At 35.4% G+C, this 26,519-nt stretch overlaps 1 protein-coding gene across 3 annotated transcripts in view; it reads left to right on the top strand.

Annotated features, from left to right (window-relative positions):
• PIK3CB (phosphatidylinositol-4,5-bisphosphate 3-kinase catalytic subunit beta) overlaps positions 1–26,519 on the top strand; it is a 183,012-nt gene that overhangs the window by 122,603 nt on the left and 33,890 nt on the right. For all 3 annotated transcript variants that reach the window (XM_027845225.1, XM_027845227.1, XM_027845226.1), the window contains 6 exons: positions 1,347–1,424; positions 5,124–5,372; positions 6,205–6,301; positions 9,799–9,929; positions 10,458–10,508; positions 22,367–22,555. In XM_027845225.1, coding sequence (XP_027701026.1) covers positions 1,347–1,424; positions 5,124–5,372; positions 6,205–6,301; positions 9,799–9,929; positions 10,458–10,508; positions 22,367–22,555 — 795 coding nt within the window. The remainder of the gene's footprint in view (positions 1–1,346; positions 1,425–5,123; positions 5,373–6,204; positions 6,302–9,798; positions 9,930–10,457; positions 10,509–22,366; positions 22,556–26,519) is intronic.

The following is a 26,519-nucleotide window of genomic DNA, read 5'->3' as shown; positions in this document are numbered from 1 at the left end:
GGGTTGACCTTCTTTTCCTTCCAAGATATCCGGTCTGGACATAACATGTGTGTGTGGGGGGGTGTGGGTGTGGGTGTGTGTGTGGGTGCATGTGAGTGGGTGTGGGTGTTATTACATGTTGCTATATTTTCCTTAAATGCCAATGTAATTTATGTTGAATGTTCTCTTATCAATATTCATCATCTGATAAAAATACTCCGTACTCAATGCAAAATACTTTGTCACTTTAAAAAAGGCTAGCACTATTTAAAAATTGCTATCTTTTATTTTTATATCCCCATCATTTCTGGATATAGCTCTCCCTTCTTTTCTACCCAGCAAGTCACACCTTAGAATAATAATAATAAAGAGGTAGGAGGAAAAGAAGCAATTCAGCACAACTAATCAACACAAAAATAAGATCTAAGAGTGTAAGAAATGTTCCACATAAATAACCCTCTGCCACCCTGTTTCGAAGTAAGCAGAGAGATAGATTTTAATCAATGGGACCAAGCCTGGTCATAATAACAGAGTTTGATTTCTTTTTTTGTTGTTGTTGTTTGATTTTTCACTTTTCATTGTTGTGAAAATTATGTAAATCCTTTTCCTAGTTCCCTTTATTTTTCTTTGTATCAATTCATAAGTCTTTTGATAGCTTTCTATATTTCACATATTTGTTGTTTATAGCACTGATGCCTCATTATATTTGTGTAACACAGATTGTTTACTCATTCCCAATCAGTGGGCATCTACTTTCTAACTCTGATACTATAATAGTGATGCTATGAATAATGGGACTTCTATTTTTTCTTTCACCAAATCTCAGTCAAAGGCTATAGATAGCGTTGTTGTTGTTGTTGTTGTTGTTGTTGTTGTTGTTGTTGTTGTTGTTGTTACAATTCCTAAATTGTTTTTCAAAATGTTTGGACTAATAATTCACAATTCCATTAAACAGGTGTGAGTAGGCCTTTCTTTCCACAGCCCTACAATATTGACTATTAACATGTTTTGTCCTTTCTACAAACTTGATGGGTGTTTGATACCAAGAGGTTTTTTTTTTTAATTTCATTTATTAGTGATTTGCAGCTACCTTCCATATGGTTGTTAAATTGTTTATCATTCTTGTTTTAAGAACTGTTTGTTCATACCTTTTATATACTTATCCAGTGACTTGGTTTTTACATATTTTTGGTGGTTTACCATATCTTGTACCTTAGACCTTTTTCAGATATTTGATGGAAGTTTTTTTGTTTTTTTCCAAATTGTCAGCTTACTTTCCTTCTTATCCTACTTGCATTGATTTGCTTTGTGCAAAATCTTTTCAATTTTATAAAAACAGGAACTATCCTAATTTTCTTCTTTTCTAGAATGTTTGGGAGAATACCCAGCCTTTCCAAGTTATATTAGTTAAGGGGACTAAACTGAACACAGAAGAAACTGTCAAAGTAAGTGTTATCTAACATTGGATTGACCTATCACTTAATATGCCATTTAAATAACTTTATTTAGCATCTGTTAAATTTTGTCATGTATGTTTTTAGCATTTGCCAAACTTCTGTGCAGTTAAGTGGTACTAGAAATAAAATGTTTCCTTTAAAAGCAATCATTTTTCAAAGATTAGGTAAAATTAGATTTAATCCATTGAATAGACTTAACACTTATCCAATTTATAAAGATTAATTTCAGTGAGGATCATATTATATCGGCATTAAAGACAGAGAAACTGGATCACGTGCTCATATAAAACAAGCTAAACTCTTATTACCCACCCACCCATATAACCTCAGTTCATACCATTTCATTTTTTTTTTTAAACATGCTGAACACAGAAAATGTAGTACCATTTCCTGGAAGAAAAAAGATGACTGCATCACAGACCACAAGCTGTTAACACATGGGAATTTATTGTGCAATTCTACACAATTTCATAAAAACCTTACAAGTCATTTTATCTCTGAAAGTATTAAGTGTACATTGTCTCTTATTTTGTTTGGCAGATCATTGAATAATACTGTAATGTGAGAAAGCCGTTCAATTAGTCCATGATATTTCTGGCATGATCATATACTTAGGAGCACTTGCCAAAAACAGCCAGTGTCTTGACTTTGTTCCTTGATATAAAGGTCTTGTGGCAGTTAAAATGCCACGGATTTCCCCCATATTCTAAACCAAAATTTTGATTCCATCAGTACATATGCTGAATGTCCTTTCCTTTCTAAAAGTAACTAAATTTCTTTTTAAAGTTTATGTATATACATCAGCCTTCCAAGAAATAACCAAATTATTCACCCCTCACCACAAGGTATATTCACTTAAAACCATTAACTGAAAGAGCCTAATAACTTGATTGTGACTAATTGACCATTTTACTTTCTAGAATTTATTTATTTTAGTTTATCATTCGATAACAGAAAGCAAGGTGCACAGTTTAACTTTGCTAGTATGGTAGCAGTGTTATCTTTTTGTGTTTGGCAAAATTGTTTCCCCTTTAGCATTGTCATTATGTACATTGTCATAATTATTGTATATGTTATTTAGCTGGTTATGCCTTTTTTACTTAACTTCACTTCAGACTAGTCTTCTTATGTTTATCTGAATCATAGTCATCATTTGTTGTGCAGTAGTAATATTCTGTTATTCTGTGGCCGTTCTTGTAATCACTGGGCATTTATTTTATTTCTGGCTTTTTAATCACAAATGTTGTTTTTATGAATAATTTTGTACATGGAAGTCCTTTCCCACTGACAGTCACCTCTTTGAAAAATATTTTCACTAATGAGGTTGCTAGTGAAAATTTAGAAATTTGTACAACTTCAAATTGAATAATTGAATTTCAAAGGGAGGACTACAGACTTGTAAAGGATGAATGTGGTGATCCAGTCCCTGGGGAATGAAATGAATTGGCTTTCAGACCAGTTCAGGAAGTTCATCCCAAGGTGATAGGAGATGAGACTTCCCCAAGAGATGCCCTTCACAATGTAGAATGACTCAGTTTTGCCTCTTTGTCCCTGACAGCAAAGAACACCTCAGCAGCCTAAGGACCCTGAGGCTTGGCTTTGGAGGTGGTTTACCCATTGATAAATTGCCTCTCCAGCATACCTTACAATTGGTCATCCATCCTCCGTGTGAAGACTTCCAGATGAGAAAAATCCCATTACTTAGAAAGCATTTCTTTCAAATTTTTGGTGGCTTTGATAAAGTTTTTACCTTTAGTGAACTTAAATTGCTTCTCTTCAATTTTTATCCTTTACTTCTATTTCTCTCTCCTGTCACATTCCCCTTCCATATGTCAATCAATCAAATAACAAACATTTGTAAATGCTTATTACAACCCAGGTACTGTGACAGTTAAGGTACAGAACGGATACAGTGTTTGGCTTGGAGGGAGGAAAACCTGAGTTCAAATCCTGCCTCAAATACTCATCAGCTGTATGGCCCTTGCCAAGTTGCTTATCATCTCTAATCTTCAATTTTCTCTGGACTTAAAGGCCTCTAGGGGCCCTTCCAGCTGTGAATCTATGGTCATGATTCTATCTTAAGCTCAGGAAATACAAAGAAAAACCTAAACTACCTCCATTCTCAAGGATCTTACATTCTAATGGGGGAGGCAACATAGAAAAATCAGAACATAGAAGATAACCTTGGAGAAGATGGCATTTAAAGGAAGCCAGGGATTATAAAAGTTGGAAGTTGGGAGCAAGTTCATTTCATGCACCAAAATGGAGTATATGGTTGGAAAACAGAGTGTGTTGAGGGAAATTGAATGAAAGAATATTGAAAGGTAGGGATGTGTCAGATTTTGAAGAATATTATCTGATCTTCAAGATTATAGGAAACCACTTGAGTTTGAATAAAGAGTGAAATGACCATTCCTGTGCATTAAGAAGATCGCTTTGGCAACTCTTTTGAGGGTGGATTCAAATGGTAAGGGAATTGAGGCAGAAGGCCAATTGGAAAACTTTTGTAGTAATCCAGGCAAGAGTTTTGAGGGACCAGATGAGGGTATGGTGTCTTTGTGAGTAGAAAGAATGAAACATATAGAAGAGATGTATTAGAGAAAGAAATTACAAAATTTGGCTACTGATTGAATATATGGAATAATCAAGAAAAAGGAGGAGAAAATGACAATGAGGTTGTAAACCAGAGTGACTAGAAGGATAGTCATACATTTGACCCTAAGATTGAAGTTCAGAAGAGAGGATTTGGGGAAAAAAAATAATGACTTCTATTTTGGACATGGTGAGTTTGAGATTCCAATGCAGCATCTTGTTCGAAGTGTCCAGGAGGCAGTTAATAATGCCAAACTTCATCTCAAGGCGGAGGTGAAGGTGGATCTGCATAGAGATGGTAGTTGAACCCATGGGAGCTAATGAAATCACCAAGTGAGAGAGCATAGATAGAAAAGGAAAGACGGCTCAGGATAGATACTTGGAAGGTGACTTCCACGGGCTTCCATTGCCTCTAGGATCAAATTTGAAATTCTCTTCTTAAATTTTTTACATCTCTTCCCCTTCCATGTACTCTGCAGTCCAGTAACACTGGCTTCCCTGCTGTTCCTCCCACCAGACACTTCATCTTCTGACTCTGGGCATTTTCACTGACTGACCTCTGTACCTGGAATTCTGTCTCCTCATCTCTACTTCCTAGATTCCTTCAACTTTTATCTGAAGTCCCACCTTCTACAAGAAGCCTTTTACAATCCCCCTTAATACTAATGCCTTCTGTTAGTTACCTCCGATTTATCATATTATATCTTGTTTCTACATACTTGTTTTCATGTTGTACCCCAGTAGACTGTAAACTCCTTGTGAGCTAATTTTTACATGTTTGTCTTCCAGTTACTTTTAGGGCAACCCAATTTCTTTTGAGTTCTAGGCTTATGAACCCTTGTTTATATTGTGGCTCAAATCTCAGTCTGTCTGTTACATTTTACTAAGGCAATTTGACCTCACCAAGACTATTCTTTTCTCTTGCCCTTACCATCTGGTACTAACCTTTTATCATCCTCAGAACTGGGGAGGGAGGGGAATGGTCCTTCCTTAGCCTCTAACCAAATTTTTATTTCAACATGAATTAATTTTTATTCTTAGTGTTTTCCTAATCAATAATTTTAGCACTAACCATTATTTCTATATCTCTTTCAGGTTCATGTCAGGGCTGGACTTTTTCATGGAACTGAACTTCTTTGTAAACCGGTTGTAAGCTCAGAGATATCTGGGAAAAATGACCGTGTTTGGAATGAACCGCTGGAATTTGATATTAACATCTGTGATTTACCAAGAATGGCTCGGTTATGCTTTGCAGTTTATGCTGTAGATAAAGTGAAAACAAAAAAGTCGACTAAGACAATTAATCCCTCCAAATATCAGACTATCAGGAAAGCTGGAAAAGTGGTAATTTATTTTTTCCAATTTTAAAAAAGAGCTGGATTTCAAGTCTAAAATTTCATATTAGTTGAAACGTGAGGGAAGGTTACACACTGGCAAATAGGGAATGATTATAGAATTCAGGACCAAGAAAATTCATCCCAGTTTATATTCTAGATCTTTTCTCCATCTCACTTTCAGAAACAGTCTAGCTATGCCATCCTTTTGTTAGCCTTAAGCTTTTAAAGTTTTACAGTTAAAAGAGTCTCTTACAGTGTTTTCTTGAGGCATGAGGTCAACCTCCTCACCATTCCAAAATGAAAACCATCATCATGGTAGCCGAGATCTTGAAAATTGAAACCATTTAGAACTTAATTAATCACCAATTTAATTTATTATGAATCGGTGAATCAAAACTTCATTGGTTTTATTTTACTTTTCATTCTCATTACTAATTTTTAACTAATTTGCCAAACATTTTATTTCTAATTTCATTTGTTTACCTCCTGATTTTTATAAATTTTAATATTAAAAATGTTATAAAAATCATTACCACATTTTATTTTCTCAGATACCAGCAACTTGAAGCCAGGGTTTCTCAGCAGCAGTATCATGGTGTATTTTCTTTTGCCAAAAGATGACAATTGTATTCTTATTTATTGTTCACATTTGACACATTTGTTAAGGGAAGATACTAATTAATTAAAAATTTAAAAATTTCTTATGGTTAAGTGGCAAAACTTTTCCTGTTACCTGTCAGTAAAAAAAATAAAACCTTCATTAATTTCGTCTAATGTGGTATTTTAAAGTGTCAGGTTTATTTTTAGCATATTTAATATGTTATACCTTTCTTCCATAGCACTATCCTGTAGCATGGGTAAATACCATGGTGTTTGACTTTAAAGGACAGCTGAAAGCTGGAGATATCATATTGCACAGCTGGTCATCATTTCCTGGTAAGAATTAAGCTCTAATTTTGAGACTTTTAGAATAACTTTGCTTGTATTACTTTGTTATTAGTTTTGCAAATAAAATTCTTTATTCAGTTCAAATAAATGAATCAGCTCTTCAGATCATTATTATATACCCTGTCAGTAGAAAAGTCATTTTATATACTGCATCAAATGTATTTATTATGATGTTAAACTTCTCTAAACCATACTAATTTATCCCCAGATCACTTTATAACTTGAAATCTATTGAGAGCCTACACATGTTCATTTAGGGACCTGGGACATGGAATATTCCTTTGGATAAAAGTACTTTGTTGAAATTTTGGAATAAAGTAGAGGCCATAAAACCCATTCCATTGGAGTGATCAGCTATAAATGTTCTTGATTCATATTTAAAAATTTTTTTTGATGGTTTTACTTTCTCTATCAATCAGTTCCTGATAGAATCATCCTCCCAGTGGATACTCTTTTTGAACAAAGAAAACCAGCTAAAAAAGCAAGATCAAATGCAGCACTCTGCAACCATTATTTCCTACGTTTCAGTGATTATGTGTAGAAGCAGGGGCATAATTTTCCTTGTCTGTTGTCAAGATTGCATAACATTTAATTATATTGACACATAATTTTTATATTTTATGCAAATTCTTTTGCTAGCATTCATATTTTTTCACAGAATCTCTGTTCACATTGTGTAAAACCAAGTTTAGGACATACTAGTCAAAACATTTACTTTACATTCTTTGATAAAGATTAAGCAGCATTGTTAACTTGAAAATTCCTTATATATCCTGAATTACTAAGATAATACAAACCTTTCTTATGAATATATTGATGTATACTTCTGAATTCAGTATTTGTTTCATAATTATTCCCAGCCATATTAAATTCAATTTTATAACAAAACGTCAGTATCTGTTAGTGGTGCATAACTCTATACTAGGTTTTGTTGTTGTTGTTCATTCGTTTCAGTTGTATTCTACTCTTTGTGACCCCATTTGGGGTTTTCTTGGCAAAGATACTGGAGTGGTTTGCCATTTCCTTCTCCAGCTCATTTTACAGATAAGGAAACTGAGGCAAATGGTTACATGACTTGTCCAGGGTCACAGAAGCTAATAAGTGTCTCAGACCGGGTTTGGATTCAGGAAGCCCTCTACTACATGCTGATGGCCATAAAACTTTTAGATAACACATCGTCCCTGCTCTTGTGGATTTTGCAGACTAGCAGGGGTTAAGTAAGACACAGTTATTATATGGCAAATGTATTAAAGATCTGCCATGGTGTAGGGCGGGAGGTACAAAAGGGAAAGGAATGAGATTTTTGATGGTTTCGTTATGGAATGTAGTTTATTATACCTTTCAGAACATGATTTTTTAATGGAATAGAATGACTAAACTGGTAATAAAAGTGCCTTGGGGAAATAGCTGTGTTACATTAATTTTTTTTAAACTTAAAATGTTTGCTTTTTAGCTGTACTTGTGAATTCCCCTACATGCAAACAGCCAATGCCAAGTCAGAAATAGTTACAGGAAAATCAGTTGTTAGGTGATATTTTCTGAGCTCTTCCTACTCCAATGACATGTTTGTACTCTCTTACTTCCTTGATTTTTTTCTATATATTGAGGCGTAGTGGAGAGTTCATAGACTTTGGAGTCAGAGGAATTGTTGCAATCTAACCTTTGCACACTCTTTTGTATCTTCTTTGCACTTAATCATATGTCCTTGGGCAAGTCACTTATCCTTTATTGGCCTTCATTTGTAAAATGAAGGAAATATACTACCTGATTTCTATAATTCCTGCCAACTCTAAATCTGTGATTCTGCCTATTATTCACATTGACACTTTTCCCCCTCTAAATCTGGACTAGAGAATCCATTGGTCTCTCACATATGTCTTACAAAGAACTGGCTAGGATTGTACAGACTAACAAATATGACATAATATGGTACTATAAATCTTCAAACCAGTGTCAGCTTCATTCAATACATTTTTTACATATTTTTTAGTCAATTAAAAAATAAGGTAATCAAACCCCCTGAGCTATTACTTTAAAATTTTCATATTGACTTTTTTTTTGTTTCATATCTCCTAAGTCTCATCTAATAGGCTCCCTTTTCCCCTCAGAAAGCCATGCCATAGGACAAAAAATATTTTTTAAAGAAAAAAAAAGGTAGAAAATCAGTGAAACCCAACAATATTTCCCAAAAGTCTGAAAATATATTTATGTTCCATACTTGTAGACCTCCCATCTTCTACAAAGGAGAGTACAGTGATATCTTCTTATCTCTTTTTGATGTCCATGCTTGTTTTTTTGTAATTTTGCACCATTTACTTTTGATTTTTTTTTGGTTATTAGTCTTTTCCTCATTTGTTATATGAGGGGATTTGACTACATAAACTCTGAAATTTATCCAGGCTTTTCTGTCAGCCTTTATTAGAACAGCAGTGGACCAAATACGTGTATGACAGTGCTTACTTGATCAGTCACAAATAACTTATGTAGCTGGATCCCTTTTTGGTAGAGAAAATTTACCCACCTTTTATTTCTTTGTGTGACACTAAGTACAAGTGAATTGAGAACAGAATTTATGGCAAATGAGCACTCCAGAGTTAGAGAAGCCCAAATTTTAAGCCTTTCTCTATCATCTACTTGAATTGTAGCCTTGAATAAATTGCTAAACCATTTGGTCTTCCTAATAGGAAGAGGTTGAACTAGATGAGTGGGAAAAAGAAATTGCAGCATTATGGCCAAAAACACAGTAGTTAGGAGGATATTAGACGAAAACCATCTTAATTTAGTGTCAGTGAAGCTAAAAGTTGTCAAAGTTTTAAAGAAAAGCGTGGTCCACCAGTATCAGCCACAAAAGAGAAATCAAAGGCAATGAAGAATAAGTGATGAAAATCAATTGGATTTGGAGAACAAAAAGAAGTTACTGATTTCATTATGGCTGTTTTAGTATAACCATCAAAACCAGATTGTAGAATATTAAGGAGAAAGTATGGTGAGGATACAGAGGATATATCTACAGATATAATATCATTTGTCGCAAAAGTTGGATATTGAAAAAAAAGTTAATATAGGGTAACCCAAGTGTGTTAATTTAGTTTCGAGCTTTAATAGCTTAAAACTGTGCTTAAAAAAAGCAAAACAAAACAAAACAAAACAAAACTTTAGAAACTCCCTGTGTAGTAATTAGAAAAGGTCTAGGGAACAGTTGTTATTGTTGTTTTAAAGAAAAGGAATTTTGTATGTGGTTGAAGATGAAGAGAGATCCCAATGTACTTTATCAAAGGCCTCATGTTTTGACATATTTTACACTTTAAAGTCAGGCATTTTTTAAAGGGAAGCTGCCTTGTATTAAAAACTTTGTGTTAAGAATTAGACAGAGTTAGGCATTTTGTTAGCATTTTCTGTGTATATTTACTTAGCTTTTAAGGGTTGGTGGTAATAGGGATTTATTTTACTTTTTAAAATATTTTTAAAATATTTTCTTATTATAGATGAACTTGAAGAAATGTTGAATCCAATGGGAACCGTTCAAACAAATCCATATATTGAAAATGCAACAGCTTTACATGTTAAATTCCCTGAGAATAAAAAACAGCCTTATTATTACCCTCCCTTTGATAAGGTAAGGCAACTATTTTCAGTACACACACAATTGACTTGCAGTAAATTAATAACATTTTTAAATTATTGCCATCATATACCTTGAAATAACATATATTTTCCACATGGCAGAATGGAAAGAATTGGGAGATTCTAGGATTCTAGTTCAGTTACATCCCCCTAGGGCTGTAATTGATGGTCTTTGACCAAGTTATTTTTTCAAGATAGATGCTTCAAATTGTTCATTTACACATGAAATTGATTCCCAGAGGGCCTGAGTTCATAAAGATAGTTAGTGAGTGGTGGAACATGGATTCTTTCTATTCTCAATGTGGTATTTTCCATTGCTTCTTAATGCTTTTTAAATAATTCCCATGTTAAAGAATTAAAAACCCTGGGAATATATGGAATGAGACCAATATTTTATCATTGTTTTGTCTATAATTTTTTCACAACTGAATTTTATATAAAATCAATATAATTAAGCCTTTTGATTCATAAGTTATTCAGTTAAATTTATTTTGGTATATTTGTGTATTTTTTAAAACAGATTATTGAAAAGGCAGCTGAGATTGCAAGTAGTGACAGTGGTAATGTATCAGTAAGTATCAAAGGTAAAAATAGCAACCTTTTTGTCAGTATACTTCTGAGTATTATTCAATGGCTATATAGCATATTCAGTTCGACAAGTATTTCTTAAGGTCCTACATATAAAGTCATTACCTATTGCATGTGATGCTAATTTAAAAAAAAATTAAATATTCCTTGCTCTTAAGGATATTATATTTTGCTGGAAAAATAACCACTGTATACAAATAAACAAAGCCAAAGTAATTTCATGAGGAATTGAGCTCTAATAACTGGAGTATGAGGAAAAACTTAGTGTAGGAGATAGTTTCTGAACTGTGCTTTACTGATTTAAGGGGGAGGGAAAGTGTACATTTCAAACCTGGTAAATATAGTTCAATGCCTAACCCAAGGAAGGATAAAGCAACAAAAGAACCACAGACCCAATATCATTAATGAATATTGGTTTAAAATTTTTAAATAAAGTCCTGTCAAATGGAGTTGCAGCAATTCAACCCAAAAAATCATTCATTATGACCAAGTTGGCTTTGTACCACTGCTGCATGGTTAAACATTAGGAAAATAGACAAAATAATTACTTGTTAACAAAAATATCAGAAATCAGATGATTATCTCAATTGATGCAGAAAAACTTTGACAAAATACAATGTTCCCTTGTCCTAAAAAGCCTATAAAACATAAGCATAGAATTATCTATCTAAAACTAAAAGCAAAATTATGCAGTTGTGGGGGAGCGGGTAGAGGAGATATACTTCTGGGAGATATACTAGAAACAAATAGCTGCACAAAAAATGAAGCAACTGGGCAAAAGCTAAAAGCAAGCTCATATCTGGTGATGAAATGAAAGTCTGGTGCTGTAAAGATCAATATCGTATAGGAAACTGGAAGGTAAGGTTTATGAACCAAGGTAAGCTGGATGTGGTCAAACTAGAGATGACAAGATTAAATATCAACATCTAGGATGTCAGTGAATTTTAACGGATGGGAATGGATGAATTTAATTCCGGTGATCGCTAGGCATACTCCTGAAGGCAGTAATCCCTTAGAAAAAAAAACAGAATAGCCCTCATAGTCAATAAAAGGATGAGAAAAGCAGTATGTTGGTAGAATCTCAAAAGTGACAGAATGATATGTTTGAATCCAAGGCAAACCATTTAACATCATTGTAATACAAGTCTGTGCTCCAGCTATTGATGCCGAAGAGGCCAAAGTTGCTCAGTTCTCTGAAGACCTACACACCATCTTCTCGAAATAACACCAAAAAAAGATGTCACATTTAACATAGGGGTTTGGGATGCTAAAGTAAGAAATCAAAAGATAACTATAATAACAGGTAAGGCTGGCCTTGGAGTACAAAATGAAGCAGAGCAGAGACTAATAAGAGTTTCGTCAATATAACTCTAATTGTAGCAAAAACTTTTTTCAGCAACCCACAAGGCAACTCTCCATGTGGATGTCACCAAAAGGTCAAAATCAACATCAGATTGATTATATCCTTTGCAGCCAAAGGTGGAGAAGTTCTTTATAGTCAGTTAAAACAAGGCTTGGAGCTGTTCATGAGCTTCTTATTGCAAAATTCAGACTTACATTGAACAAAGTAGAAAAAACTGTCAAATTGTAAAGGGATGACCTAAATAACATCCCTTATGAATATGGAGTGGAAGCGATAAATAGATTTAAGGGATTAGATCTGGTAAAGTGTCTGAAGTACCATGGAAAGAGGCTCGCAACATTGTACAAGAGGCAGCAACAGAAAATATTTCAAAGAAAAAGAACAAAAAAGCAAAATGACTGTCTGGTGGGGCTTTCCAAATAGCTCAGGAAAGAAGGAAAGCAAAAGGGGGGCGGAGCCAAGATGGTGGAGGGAAAGCAGTGACTGTCTTGAGCTCTCTCCCAAAGCCCTCCAAATACCTTAAAAAATGGCTCTAAACAAATTCTAAAGCAACAGAACCCACAAAAAGACAGAGTGAAACAAATTTCCAGCCCAAGACAGCCTGAATGGTTGATCAGAAAGGTATATCGCACCGGGCGGGGAGAGGAGCGCAGTTTGGCATGGACGTGCAGGCCGCAGCGACCCTGGAGCAGGCCTCAGAGGACTGAATCGTGGGCAGCTGTGGTGGTTTCCAGACTTCTCAACCCAGGAACACCAAAGACAACGTGGAAGGTCAGTAGGAATAGTCTGTGACTGCGGTGAGAGAGGAGCTAGGTCTCAGCCGCAAGTCTTGAGTGTGACCCAGGGCCGCAGCTTTTTCCTGAGCTTCTGGCCCACAGACTCAGGGGAAATGGAGTGGCTGATCAGAGGGGGATTGCAGGGTTCTCTTTGCCAGTGCTGAGACAGGAATCTTTTGCTTTACCGGTGCTTGGATCTGGGTCACAGTTCTGAGGGGTGGTCCTGGGGCAAGGAGGAGCGCTGCTGCAGTGGAGCTTGTTGTGGTGGTGGAGAGGAAACACCTCGCCCCTTATCATACCACCTTGGAAGAACTGAAAATTTACAGGTCCCTAGAAGTACCTCTGAAAACAGCTGTACAAACCCCTGAAGCTTGGGACAATACACTCTTCACATTGAAAGCAGACTTTTACCTTAACAAAGAGTTTAAAACTCAGGTAATTGGCCAGGATCACGAGTAAGCAGCGCAAAAAGAGTCAGACTATATTATCTTACTTTGGTGACAAAGAAGATCAAAACATACAACCAGAAGAAGACAACAAAGCCAAAGCTCCTACATCCAAAGCCTCCAAGAAAAATATGAATCAGTCCTAGGCCTTGTAAGAGCTCAAAAAGGATTTTGAGAAGCAAGTAAGAGAAGTAGAGGAAAAACTGAGACGGATGCAAGAAAATCATGAAAAACAAGTCAACACCTTGCTAAAGGAGGCCCAAAAAAGTACAGAAGAAAATAACACTTTAAAAAATAGCCTAACCCAAATGGCAAAAGAGGTCCAAAAAGCCAATGAGGAGAAGAATGCCCTAGAAAGCAAAATTGGCCAAATGGAAAAGGAAGGCCAAAAGCTTACTGAAGAAAATACTTCCTTAAAAATTAGAATAGAGCAATTGGAAGCTAGTGACTTTATGAGAAATCAAGACACTGTAAAACAAATCCAAAAGAATGAAAAATTAGAAAGCAATGTGAAATATCTCATTGGAAAAACAACTGACCTGGGAAATAGATCCAGGAGAGATAATTTAAAAATTATTAGACTGTCTGAAAGCCATGATCGAAAAAAGAGCCTAGACATCATCTTTCAAGAAATGATCAAGGAAAACTGCCCTGATATTTTAGAACCAGAGGGCAAAATAGAAATTGAAAGAATCCGCCAATCTCCTCCTGAAAGAGATCCCCAAAGGAAAACTCTTGGGAATGTTGTAGCCAAATGCCAGAGTTCCCAAGTCAAGGAGAAAATATTACAAGCAGCCAGAAAGAAACAATTCAAGTATTGTGGAAACACAATCAGGATAACACAAGATTTAGCTGCTTCTACATTAAGGGACCGCAGGGCATGGAATATAATATTCTGGAGAGCAAAGGAGATAGGATTGCAACCAAGAATCATCTGCCCAGCAAAACTGAGTATAATCCTGCAGGGGAAAAAATGGTCATTCAGTGAAATAGAGGACTTTCAAGCATTCTTGATGAAAAGACCAGAGTTGAATAGAAAATTTGATTTTCAAATTCAAGACTCAAGTGGAACATGAAGAGGTAAACAGTAAAGAGAAAATCATAAGAGACTTATTAAGGTTGAACTGTTTACATCCCTGCATGAGACCTTTGTCAGTATTAGGGTAGTTGAAGGGGAAAAAATTATATGTATGTATATATAGATATAGATAGATAGAGGGCACAGGGTGAGATGAAAATGAAGGGGTCATATCTGGAGAATAAAATTAAGGGGTGGGAGAGGAATATACTAGGAGAAGGAGAAAGGGAGAGGTAGAATGGGGTAAATTATGCCCCCCAAAAAAAAACAGAAAAGAAAAGGCTCTTACAGTAGAGGGGAAACAGAGGAAGGTGAGAGGGAATGAGTGAATCTTATTCACATAGGATTTGATTTAAGGAGGGAGTAACATACACACTCAATTGGGTGTGGAAATCTGTCTTACACTACAGGAAAATGGGGGGGAAGGGGACAAGAGAGTAGGGGAATGATAGAGAGGAGGGCAGATTGGGAAAGGGAGTAATCAGAAGCAAATACTTCTGAGGAGGGACAGGGTCAAAAGAAAGAATAGAATAAATGGGGGGCAGGATAAGATTAAGGGAAATAGTTTTTCACAGCATGTCTACTGTGGAAGTGTTTTGCATAACTGCACATATATAACCTATATTTAGTTGCTTGCCTTATCAATGAGGGTGGGTGAGGAGGGAGGAAGGGAGAAAATTTGGAACCCAAAGTTTTAAAAACACATGTTTAAAAATAATTTTTCACATGCAACTGGGAAATAAGAAATATAGGAAATGGGGTACAGAAATCAGTCCTGCCCTACAGAAAAATTGAAGGGGAAGGGGATAAGAGAAGGGGGGAGAGATAGAAGGGAAGGCAGACTAGGGGAAGGGGTATTTAGAATGCATGCCATCTTGGGGTGGGGGGAGGGTTGAGATGGGGTGAAAATTTGGAACTCAAAATCTTGTGGAAGTAAATGTTGAAAATAAAAAAAAAAGTAAGGAAAGCAAAAGAGATAGAAGAAAGGGAAAGATATACCAGACTAAATGCAGAATTCCAGAGAATAGGAAGGAGAGACTAAAAAGGTTTTCTTAAGAGAGCAATGCAAAGAAATAGAAGAAAACAATAGAATGGGGAGGACAAGAGATCTCTTTAAGAAAATTAGAGCTATAAAGGGAAGATTTTATGCAAAAGTTGTCATGATAAAAGTGAAAAAATGGTAGGGATTTAACAGAAGTAGAGGAGATTAAGAAAAGTTGTGGCAGGAATACACAGAAGCACTATACAAGGAAGATCTTAACATTATCAATAAACAAGGTGGTGTGGTTACTGATCTACAGCTAAACATCTTGGGGAATGAAGTCAAGTGGGCCTTAGGAAGCATTGTTAAAGATGAGGCTAGTGGAGGTAATAGAATTCCACTTGAGCTATTTAAAACCCTAAAAGATGATGCTGTTAAAAGTGCTGTACTCTTTTTTTTCCCCCAAATTTGCACTAGCAAATTTGGAAAACTCAACAGTGACCACTGGATTGGAAAAAATCATTTTATGTCCCAATCCTAAAGAAGGGCAATGCTAAAGAATGTTCACATTACTAAACAATTGCACTCATTTCACATGCCAGCAAAATTATACTTAAAATTCTGCAAGCTAGGCTTTAGCAAGGTGTGTACCAAAAATTACCAGAAGAGCAGGCTGGTTTTTGAAGAGGCTGAGGAACTGGAGACCAAATTGCTAACATTTGCTGAATTATGAAGAAAGCAAGAGAGTTCCAGATAAACATCTACTTTTGATTCATTGACTACACTAAAGCCTTTGACTCTGAGGATCACAGCAAAATGTGGCAAGTCCTCAAAGAGATGGGAGTACCAGATGGTCTTACTTGTCTCTTGAGGAACCTGTATATGGGTCAAGAAGCTATAGTTAGAACTGAACATGGAACAATTGACTGGTTTAAGATTAGAAAATGAGTATGACAAGACTATATATTGTCCCCTTATTTATTTATTTAACTTATATGCAGAGTACATCATGGGAAATGCCTGACTGGCTGAATCAAAAGCCAGAATTAAGGTTGCTGGGAGAAATGTCAACAGTCTCAGATATGCAGTGAAGAGAAAATAAGAAGCCTTTTGATAACGATGAAAAAAGAATGTGTAAAAGTTGGCTTGTAGCTTAACATTTAAAAAAAAAACAAAACCTAAAACTAAAATCTTGGCAACTGGTCACATCACTTCCTGGCAAATAGAAGGAGAAGAAATGGAAGCAGTGTCAGATTTCATATTTGTAGGCTCCAAGATCATTTCAGATGGCAATTGTAGCTATGAAATTAAAACACTCTCCTTGGAAGGAAAGATATGGCAAATCTGGACAATGTACTGAAAAGCAGAGACATCACCTTGTTGACAAAGGTCCATATAGTCAAAGCTATGGTTTTTCCAGTAGCAATGTATGACCATGAGTGTTGAACTATAAGGAAAGTTGAGTGCTGCAGAATCAATGCTTTTGAACTGTGGTGCTGGAGAAGACTTTGAAGAATCCCTTGGCCAGCAAGGCAATCAAATCAGTAAATACTTAAAGAAATTAATTCAGCCTATTCACTGAAAGGATAAATACTGAAGCTGAAGCTTAAATACTTTGGCCACATAATGAGAAGGCAGAACACATTGGAAAAGACCCTGATGTGGGAAAAGATGGAAGGCAAAAGGAAAAGGGGATGGCAGAGGATGAGATAAATAGATAGTGTCATGAAAGCAACAAACATGAACTTGGACAGACTTCAAGAGATAGTGGACAATAGAAGGGCCTGATGTGCTTTAGTCCAGGGGGGTCATGAAGAGTGAGACACAATGAACAGCAACAACAAATACAAATGTTGAATATTAGTGATGATGATTGACATCCTTGCCTTTTCCCCTGAACTTACTGGGGAGACTTCTTCTAGTTTACCCCCATTATAGATAATGCTTGTTCTTGGTTTTAGATAAATACTGCTAAGTCATTTGATGAAAGGCTCCATTGATTCTTGTTCTTTCTAGTGTTTTTTTTTTTTTACTAGAAATGGATGTTGTATTTTGCAAAAAGCTCTTTCTGCATCTATTGATATAATATGATTTTTATATTATTTTTGTTATTGATATAGTCAAATATGCTTATAGTTTTCTTGATAGTGAGCCAGCCCTGCATTCCTAGTATAAATCCTTCCTGATCATAGTGTATGATCTTTGTAATTGTTACTTTAATCTCCTTGCTAATATTTTACTTAAATTTTTGCATCAATATTTATTAGGGAAATCTATAGTTTTCTTCCTGTGTTTTTACTCTCCCTCATTTAAGTATCAAAAATCATATTTGTGTCACAGAAGGAATTTGGCAAGTCTCCTTTACCTATTTTTTTCAAATTATGTAATATTGCAATTAAATGTTCTTTAAATGTTTAGTAGAATTCACTTATGAATCCATCTGGTCCTGAGGGTTTATTCTTAGAGCTGTAATCAATTATAAACTCAATTGCCTGGCATATGGAGGCTGAAAGAAAGAATATTTCAGGTGAGATAGGATGTAGGGAGATTCATCAAAGAGTTCTAGCAATAGTAGAAATAGAAATAGTTTTATTTGCCGGGAAGTGATGGGGCTAGTTTTATTTAACATAAGTAATTTAGAAGAGGAAGTGCAGAGAGAAGAAAATCTTTCAACACCTGTGATGAGTAGTAGCTGAGTTTCACTCAGCAATTACACAGAAATTATGCCTTAGGATGATATAATTTAGAGTGACCAAAAGACCTGCATTCAAATTCTAGCTTACATAGTTACTAGCTATGTGACACTAGGCAAATTCTTTAACTTCTGAGCTTCAGTTTTGTCCTTTGTAAAATGAGGGTAATAATAGTTTCTACTTCCCAAGGTTGTTGTGGGGATCACATGGGAAAGACTTTGCAAAAAACCTTAGAGTACAATATAAATGGCAGCTACTTAAAAAAAAAAACACAAAACAAAATGGAATTTAGAGCTGAATAGGGATATTTGAGATTTTTAAAGTCAAACTCAGTAGTTAAAGAAAAGTAGTTACAGAAACTGAGGTGGAAGGCTTGGAAGTGGAAGCGTCTTGCTCCAGGTCACAGCATTGGTAATTTGTGTGTGAACAAGGGTTGATGATGTGGAGCCTGGGAGCTGGGGCCAGGAATGTACCAGGGTCCTCTGACTTCAGATCTCTGATCTTTTTCTCATGCCCCAGGCCATATTCAACACAATAGTCAACCAAAATTATATATGACTAAATTAGGCAGAGTATGTGATTGTGTTAGAACTGGAAAACAACTTTTGCTTAGGATGATTTTTTAAAAATTATATTGATACCTTTTATTTTTTTACCCCACAACCACCTCCTAGTTTACTTTTTTAGAACCCTACTCTAAAATTACTCCCACCATGGGCAGCACAAAGCAGTGGAGCAAAACCAGCCCACGGAGCAGCAACTGCAATGTAGGGATACAGAGTTGTTCTTTACTTCCCCCTCCCCCCACCTGGTCATCGTATAGCACCAGGCAGTCAAGTAATGGACAGTGAAGGCAGCACTGTGGTTGGATAGAGCATGACCCTGCCCCCTTAGTTTACATTTTGTTCTGACTCAAATTATTTGCTTCTTAATCCAAAGAGAATCTTGGGGAAAAGAAATCTTAAATTAGATATGTATTTGTAACAGATGTCAGTGTTCAACATGTAAAACTAGAGGTCAGAAAGATAATCTTAGCTATTTAGTCTGAGGATAGTGCTAATGTAAGCCACAAACTGTGTACCTAACAACTGAAAATTTTTGCTTATAGCTTGATTAGCTATGAGAACTTTTAAAAAGTTTTAACATGGTAAAATTAGGAAAAGTAAACAAAATTTTATTAAAGTATTTGGGGGTACAATATTAAGGAATTTATTACCTCAGGAGGTTGAATGCATGGAATATAAATAGATTTTCACCATTTTGGATAAATCCATGAAAAATAAAGTAATAATGAATTACCTTACAAAATTAAAATATTTGGGTCCTATCCCAGTTTTATGATTTGTGAGTTTTATCATAGCCTGAATGAGAATAATTTTTAAACTACCTTCAACTTTTGAAAACACTGAAGCTGAGGCCAGTTTTGTTGTCTTATTTTCCTGCGCAACCTTGGCTTAGTTCCTTGGGCAGCTCACTTTTGTCACTCTGGATATGTATTTGATATCTATATGGCCATTGCCTTTGCAAACCCTCGATTTACTCAACTCTCAGGAAAAGTTTGTAAATATTAATATATACTAATGAGGACTTTATACTAAAAATGGAGAAATGCGGCTAAATCTAGACAACTTAGATTAATTTAGTAGGTGGTGGTGGGGTTATTTGTGTATGTGCATAGACACTAATTGTCCATTATGTTTTGGAACAATAGATTTTTACTAGTTTTTAGTCTCATGTCTACCCTTAATTAATCCTCTTCATTTCCAAAGTTTCTTTGTTAATTTGTAAGGTTCCCAAGGTCCATGTAGTATTTGTTCCTGCACATTAGGCTAGGATGCAAAGGCGTTAAATCATGTGATTTATCTCTGGATAGTTCATCTGGAAATATTACAACACACTAATCATTTAATTTTTGTTGGTCTTATCTGTGGTGTAAAGAGCAGTAGTTGTATTTAGTATTTTAATATGTCCTTATTCATCACATGTTGACCCATACTTTCTGTGGCATTTCTACAGTACTGAATTAATCAGATTTTTTTCAGGGTGCATATTTTTACACTTCCTTCAGAAAAAAGATTTGCTAACAGTAATTCTGACGTAAACCATTTATTCATTCTTTTAATCATTCTATTAATCAAACCAAGCTTGTTATTAATACATAAAACTTTTAAACTCCTCTATAAATTCCTTTACGAAAGAACCTTCAAATCATCATATTTGTAAAATAACCAAACTTGCTTGAAGGCTTGGATGAGAGCTTTTTAACTTTTAATTTAAACACAGTCTCTTTTGTTCATCTATGTCCTATTGTAACTTCTAATATCACCTTCTGCAGTTCAGATCTTTTCTTGTATTTTTTCTTGATAATACACTCAATGAGCCAAAATTTTAAGTCTTAATAACAATATGACTGGAGATTAATGATACTTATTCCTCAAATTTGGCTGTCGTGAAATCCAGAAATGAGAGGCAAACAACTTCCATTCCACTCCAAAATTAACCCATGACCATGAACCTTTATGACAGTCTTTTTTTTTTTTAATGTGAATTGATTGGTATAGAGGAATTAAGTTGGATTTTTATATTCTTTCTTATCCAACTGATTGTTTGACCCAATAAGGAGAAATTTTAAGCCAAAACACCATACATGTGTAACACTGATAATTCTATTTCTTGGAGCTTTTCCTGGTCTCTCACATGGGTGACTTTATAGTCCTAAGAAAAAATCTTAGTTCCAAAGATAAAATAATTAATTATTCAGTAGGTGATTCCATATAGGAATTTCACTTCCTAGAACCCACCACCTTGAGCTTGACCCACATATAAGAATTTTAACCAACACAAACATGGAACATAAATTCATCATGTTCGGTAGCTTTCCTGTTCTAAATTAGTTCAACAGTAAAATGAAAATATCTATCATGAATCTTATGCTGAAAGAAGATAGGACTTGGACACGAGAAAATGTAATGCTCCTAAACACTCTTTTGATGTATAAATAAGCTATTCCATCTAAGAAGAGAGCTTATATCTGAGCCCTTTTGTGGATTGCAGGTTCTGCGCAGTCCTTAACTTTTCTGATTTAGCTCCACTTCCACTGAAGGCATAGTTGAACTAAGATCGATCAGTTAAAAAATAAAGCAGGCTAATGCAAATAGAATGAGTACATAGAATAAAGTTCTAAATTTTATTTAATATTTCAGAGTAAATTTTGATATGCTCTTATAAACCCTTTCACTATAGATGCCATCATAAATCAGTGGTTTAAAGATCAGTAATATGCCAGTATTCATTTATTTATTTACATATTAATATGAAACCCAGGTTAAGAATCACATTAATAATAGCTAGCATTTATATAGTGCTTAAAGGATTGTAAATATTGTCTCATTTTTAGCTCAACAACCTTTCTGGGAAGATACTTTTACTATCTCCATTTCACAGATAAAGAAAGTGAGGCAGAGAGCAATTATATGACTTGCTCAGGATCTCACTGGTGTTAGGTGTCTGAGGCAGGATTTGAACTCAGGTCTTCCTGACTCTAAGTGTCTACCTGCTGTGCCATTTAGCTGCCTTCTCTTCCAGTACAGATCCTCATATTCTTTTGGCAGATATACCTGGAAAGAAAATTTAAGAAAAAAAGGTTTTGACTTAGAGCAGGATCTTCCAAAAATGTGCAGATATGGTAAAAATTAAACCTTGTTGCTTAGACTGAACTTCATGGAAATTGGGTCATAAAACAAATGTACCATTTTCTTCAATACATTATCTTGAGAATAAAAATAGCAAAAATTTTAATGTTAGCCAAATGATAATGATGTTATATTTTGAATTCCATGCATCTGGAGATTTTATGTATTGAAACATAAAGAAGCAGATCAAGAGGCTGCTGCCTCTATTTGGATTTACCCTTTTTGCCTTGTCTCTAACCCTTCGTAAAACAAAGGAAACTTCTGAATATTTGCCTTTTAGGTAAAATGGTACATGAATAGAGTACCCAGGTATGAAGAGGACATAGTTCTGCTTACATATTTTTGAAGGAAATGGCAATATTGCCACCTAGTGCTTTTGAATGGAGGTGTTGTTTTGTTTTTTAGGCATAAAGCTTATTTATTTAATGGCTACAACTTCCTTTGTCCATGGCTTATAGATTTGAGTTCTCAAACAAAAACCAAGGTACTCATTTCCATTAAAAATAATTTTTATAAATGCATTAATGTATGTTTATTTCTATAGGAAACAATAAAATATGCCCTCAATTCTTAATTTTGATTCAAGAAAGATTAGTCCTGTTGTATTTGTTGAATATTCATAGGTCAATAGGACTTAGAGGTGGAAGGGGACTGCAGATATCATGTAATTCAATCCCCTCATTTTACAAATAAGGAAACTGAGACCCAGAGAAGCTATGATTTGCTTAGTGTCACAGAGACAGAAAATAGCAGGTTTTACCAAGAATCTTAACTATTTTTGAATTTAATCTCATACATTTTACTTTATTAGAGTCGAGGTGGAAAAAAATTTCATGCTGTGCTCAAAGAAATCATGGAGAGGGATCCCTTATCCCAACTGTGTGAGAATGAAATGGATCTTATTTGGACTTTGAGACAAGACTGTAGAGAAAATTTTCCACAGTCATTGCCAAAATTGCTGCTGTCTGTCAAATGGAATAAACTTGAAGATGTTGCTCAGGTAAGGTCAACCAAATCACTAGTATCAGTTACTCTTAATAATGCATATGTCTCATCTGGTTTTTGAGAAAGAAATTTTCCCCTGCCTGAGTGGGCTGAATAAGTAAGATAGATTGTCCCTGAGTAAAAGTTCTTTTATTCCTTCTCTTTGTATCCCAGGGTCTAGTGCAGTGTTTTACTTACGATGGATGCTTAACAAATGTTTGTTTAATTGGTTGATTAGAAACAGGAATAAAATAGAAGTAATTGCAGTTGGCAAATTCTACATTAATAATAGGATTTCCAGCCTTTGACTAAATATAGCTCAAAGCATCAATTTGCCTCAATCTTGCAGAATAAGGAGATAGCCTTAGTTATCCACTTTCTTTATAACTTTGGGGTTCTCTTTAAGATTTATTTGCTGATTGTAATATCACTAATTATTTAGCAAATATTGTAGCCTAAATTTTTATCCCAGCAAGTAGGTGAAAATATGCATCATTACAATGATTATTCTAAATTTTTACAAATATTTTTGTTTTTAAAACTCATATTTGAGGGAAAATGTCTTAGCTTGTAAACCATTTGGTTTGATTAAAGTTATTTTCAGTTAGTCTCTCTCTAGTGAATTTCTTTAAGTTGAATTCAAGATGGGCTCCACTTTATTTTCGAGCTTGTCAGAAGATCGCTTGTCAGTGATGTTAATTTAAAGAGCACATGACATGTAGTTGTCACTTCTGCTCCCATCAGTTCTCTGAAATATGTATCTTAGGTAGATTTAAAACTAACTGAATAACCAAGGAAGACTGTTCCCATTCTTCAGCTTTGGGGGGAAAAAAGATCCACCTTAGCAACTTAACTGCTTTACTGATTTCATTAGCTATTTCATTAAACTCAGTTGATCTTTCTGGCCTCCTAATTATAGTCCAATTGCATGATTTAAGAGTGTCTATTTACATAACAAATTCCTATATCTATATCTATCTATATATGCAAACATATATATATGCATACATATACACACATATATCTGTACTATACATATATTTATCAACATAATCAACAAAAATGTACTATACATATATTTATCAACATAAATACGTGTTTTAGGCTAATTTCTTTGAAATTTATTGGGATATTTTTATTTTACTTATTTTACTTATGCCTTGATTGCTGAAATATCCTGCTGATGCAACTGCTTGCCTTGTCAAGTCTCTCCCCACTACAATTCATTCTCTATTCAGCCACTAAAGTGATTTTCCTAAAGCTCAGGTCATGTCACCTTTGCTACTCAATATCAATAATCCTCTTATGTCCAGGAGCAAATACAGAATGCTCTATTTGGCATTCAAAGTTCTTCATAACCTTCTCTCCCTCTCTTCCCTGCTCCCCCCCCCAGTCTTCTTACACCTTTTTTCCTAACACTTTGTCTTCAATGCAGTGGCATTGGCCTCCTCCTGTCTGTTCCATGATCAAGACTCTCCATCTTTCTCTGCTCTGGTAATTTTCTCTGACTGTCCTTCATGCCTGGAATGCTCTCCCTTCTCTGCTTTGACTACTGGCCTCCCTGACTTAACTTTTAAGTCCAACTAAAACCCCACTTTCTATAGGAAGCCTTCCTAAGCCCTCTTAATTCCGGTGCTTTTCCCTCTTTTAATTATTTCTTTATTGTCATGTAGATAGCTTGCTTTGTATATGTTTGTTTGCGAGTTGTCTCCCCCACTGCTAAGCTTTTTGACGGTAAGGACTGTCTTTTGTCTCTTTTTTATCCCCAGCACTTAACACAGTAACTAGCACATAAAGCACTTAATATATGTTCGTTGATTGATTAACTGACTATAATTAAACTAAGCATTTACTTATCTGATACTGAATTTGGAATTCAAAATAATTTTTATAGTAGAAAATTTATTAAAATAATAGGCTCAAAAACACACAAATACAGACAGGTTTACAATTTTGCCTAACATCCTACAAAGATTGTTTGTTTTTTATTTTCTTTTCACCCGAGTTGGCCAGTAACATACAAATTTACATTTGGTGCATTTGTATGGTTCTCATTATTATTACTTATTGGTTTATATTTGCATCAGAGAAGATACCTTTATGTTATACTTTTAATCTATAAATATGCATCATCAAATCACAAATATTAGTCATATGAGATCTTGTCTTATTTCCTCCCCTACCTATATACACACACACATACATGCATACATACATCTCTAAAACTTGCCTGTACTTCTAATATAATCCCAATTTTTCAAGCGTACTCATTAGAGTGGGTCTTTTGTGCAGTTGGTATTATTCAACTTGAGTCATGCACTGTTAGATCTGGAGGAAATTTTAGGTTATCTATACCAAATCCCTCATTTTATTGCTAATGGAACTGTAGCTTGTACCGGCAGCGCCGAACACTCCTATAAGGAGCAGGCTGCCAGAGTTATACTCACTCATCAGTCTTCGGTCCTCAACCGGATAAACACACAGAGACGAGCCATCGGGAGGCGCCAACACCAGAGCTTTATTCAGAGGCCATCACAGCAAGGCCAAGCAGCAAGGCCAGAGCAACAGAGCAGGAGCCAAGAGAGCGCGTGATCTGACCACGCTCGTTCCTAAGTATCTACTAGCCCCTCCTCCCCAGCCCGCTTACTAGCCAATGATTGTAGGGTCAGATACCGGAAGGGGCTGTCTGAGTTTAGCACACCAAGGGAGAGGGAGTGACGTAGGAGGCTAGGACCAGATACAGGAAGGAGGCGTCTGGATTAGTGCATAGACAGAGTACGTGACCCAGGAAGTCAGGAAGGTCACAGGAAGGAGGCGTCTGGGGTTGACGTTGCATTTAGGGAGGGGACTAAGCAAAGGGAACTCGTTCTCTGCTGTCCCTCTCCCACGTGGCACCGCCCCTTGCCTCAGGAGCACAAGCTCCGGCTACTTCCTCGAACCCAGCTTATCTCACATAGCACTGCCCACTGCCTCAGGGCTTCTCCGTACCCAGCCCATCCCAGTCCACCACGACTCCGCCTACCACAGCCCCTGCCTCGACTTCCAAATACTCAGATTCTACCCCAATCTTGCCACAGAGCCCACCTGGTAGTTGCCAACATAGACAGTCCCTCACAGTAGCTCAGTTCAGTTTCGGTAAAAAATAAAAGGGATTCATGGGAACATTAGTGAAGGAATCTGTTTTCTTTAAGAAGTATTGAGATAGAGTCTTTGGGTGACATATATTTATAGCTAGAAGGCATGAGACCTGGGATGTCCTGTAGTTCTAATTTTACAGATTTGATTCCTGTGTTATCTTTTTTAAAAACTCTTTTGTAACCTTAGCATATGAATTTATTATTAAGATTTTGAAGAGGTAGGGGAGGTTTTTTTTCATGGTATGTATAAATTATATACCATTACAAAAGTCTTCCTTTTTAATGGAAAACAATCAACAAAAGACAAACCTAATAAGAGAAACATGATGTGTATTTATGCCAAAAAACATTGTATCATAATATGCCTTCTTCAGAGTATGGTGTAAAAATATAATTGTGGTCAAAGGAATGAATTTCAATATTGCTGGAATTTTGTCCATTATGGAGATTTCTAGGGAAAAGACTATTTGCAAAGGTATACAAATTCAAATGCCCTTTTAAAAAAGGAGGAAACACAAATTAATGGTAAAACACGATTATTTCAGTGTATTTATTTTAAATATAATTTTATCTTTTATTTTTATATCAACTAAATTATCTTTCCCTATTCCTTACCCTCTCAGCCATGTCCTGTAACCAGTCATATTTTTTAAAGGGAGGAAAAAGAGAAGGAGGAAGAAGAAAAAAAAATCAGCTAAACCAAACAATATATCAAAAAAGCCCGATAATCATTATTCATTACCTGTGGACTTATGCAAAATTATTGGGGGAAGGTGTCTTCTCATATTTCTTCTCTGGGCCCAAGCTTGTTTTTATGTAGTTCTACAACGTTTATTTTCAGTT

This window comes from Vombatus ursinus, unplaced genomic scaffold (assembly GCF_900497805.2).
Source record: "Vombatus ursinus unplaced genomic scaffold, bare-nosed wombat genome assembly UNPS02014959.1, whole genome shotgun sequence".
Lineage (NCBI taxonomy): Eukaryota > Metazoa > Chordata > Mammalia > Diprotodontia > Vombatidae > Vombatus > Vombatus ursinus.
This window is presented reverse-complemented; position numbering and strand designations above follow the sequence as displayed.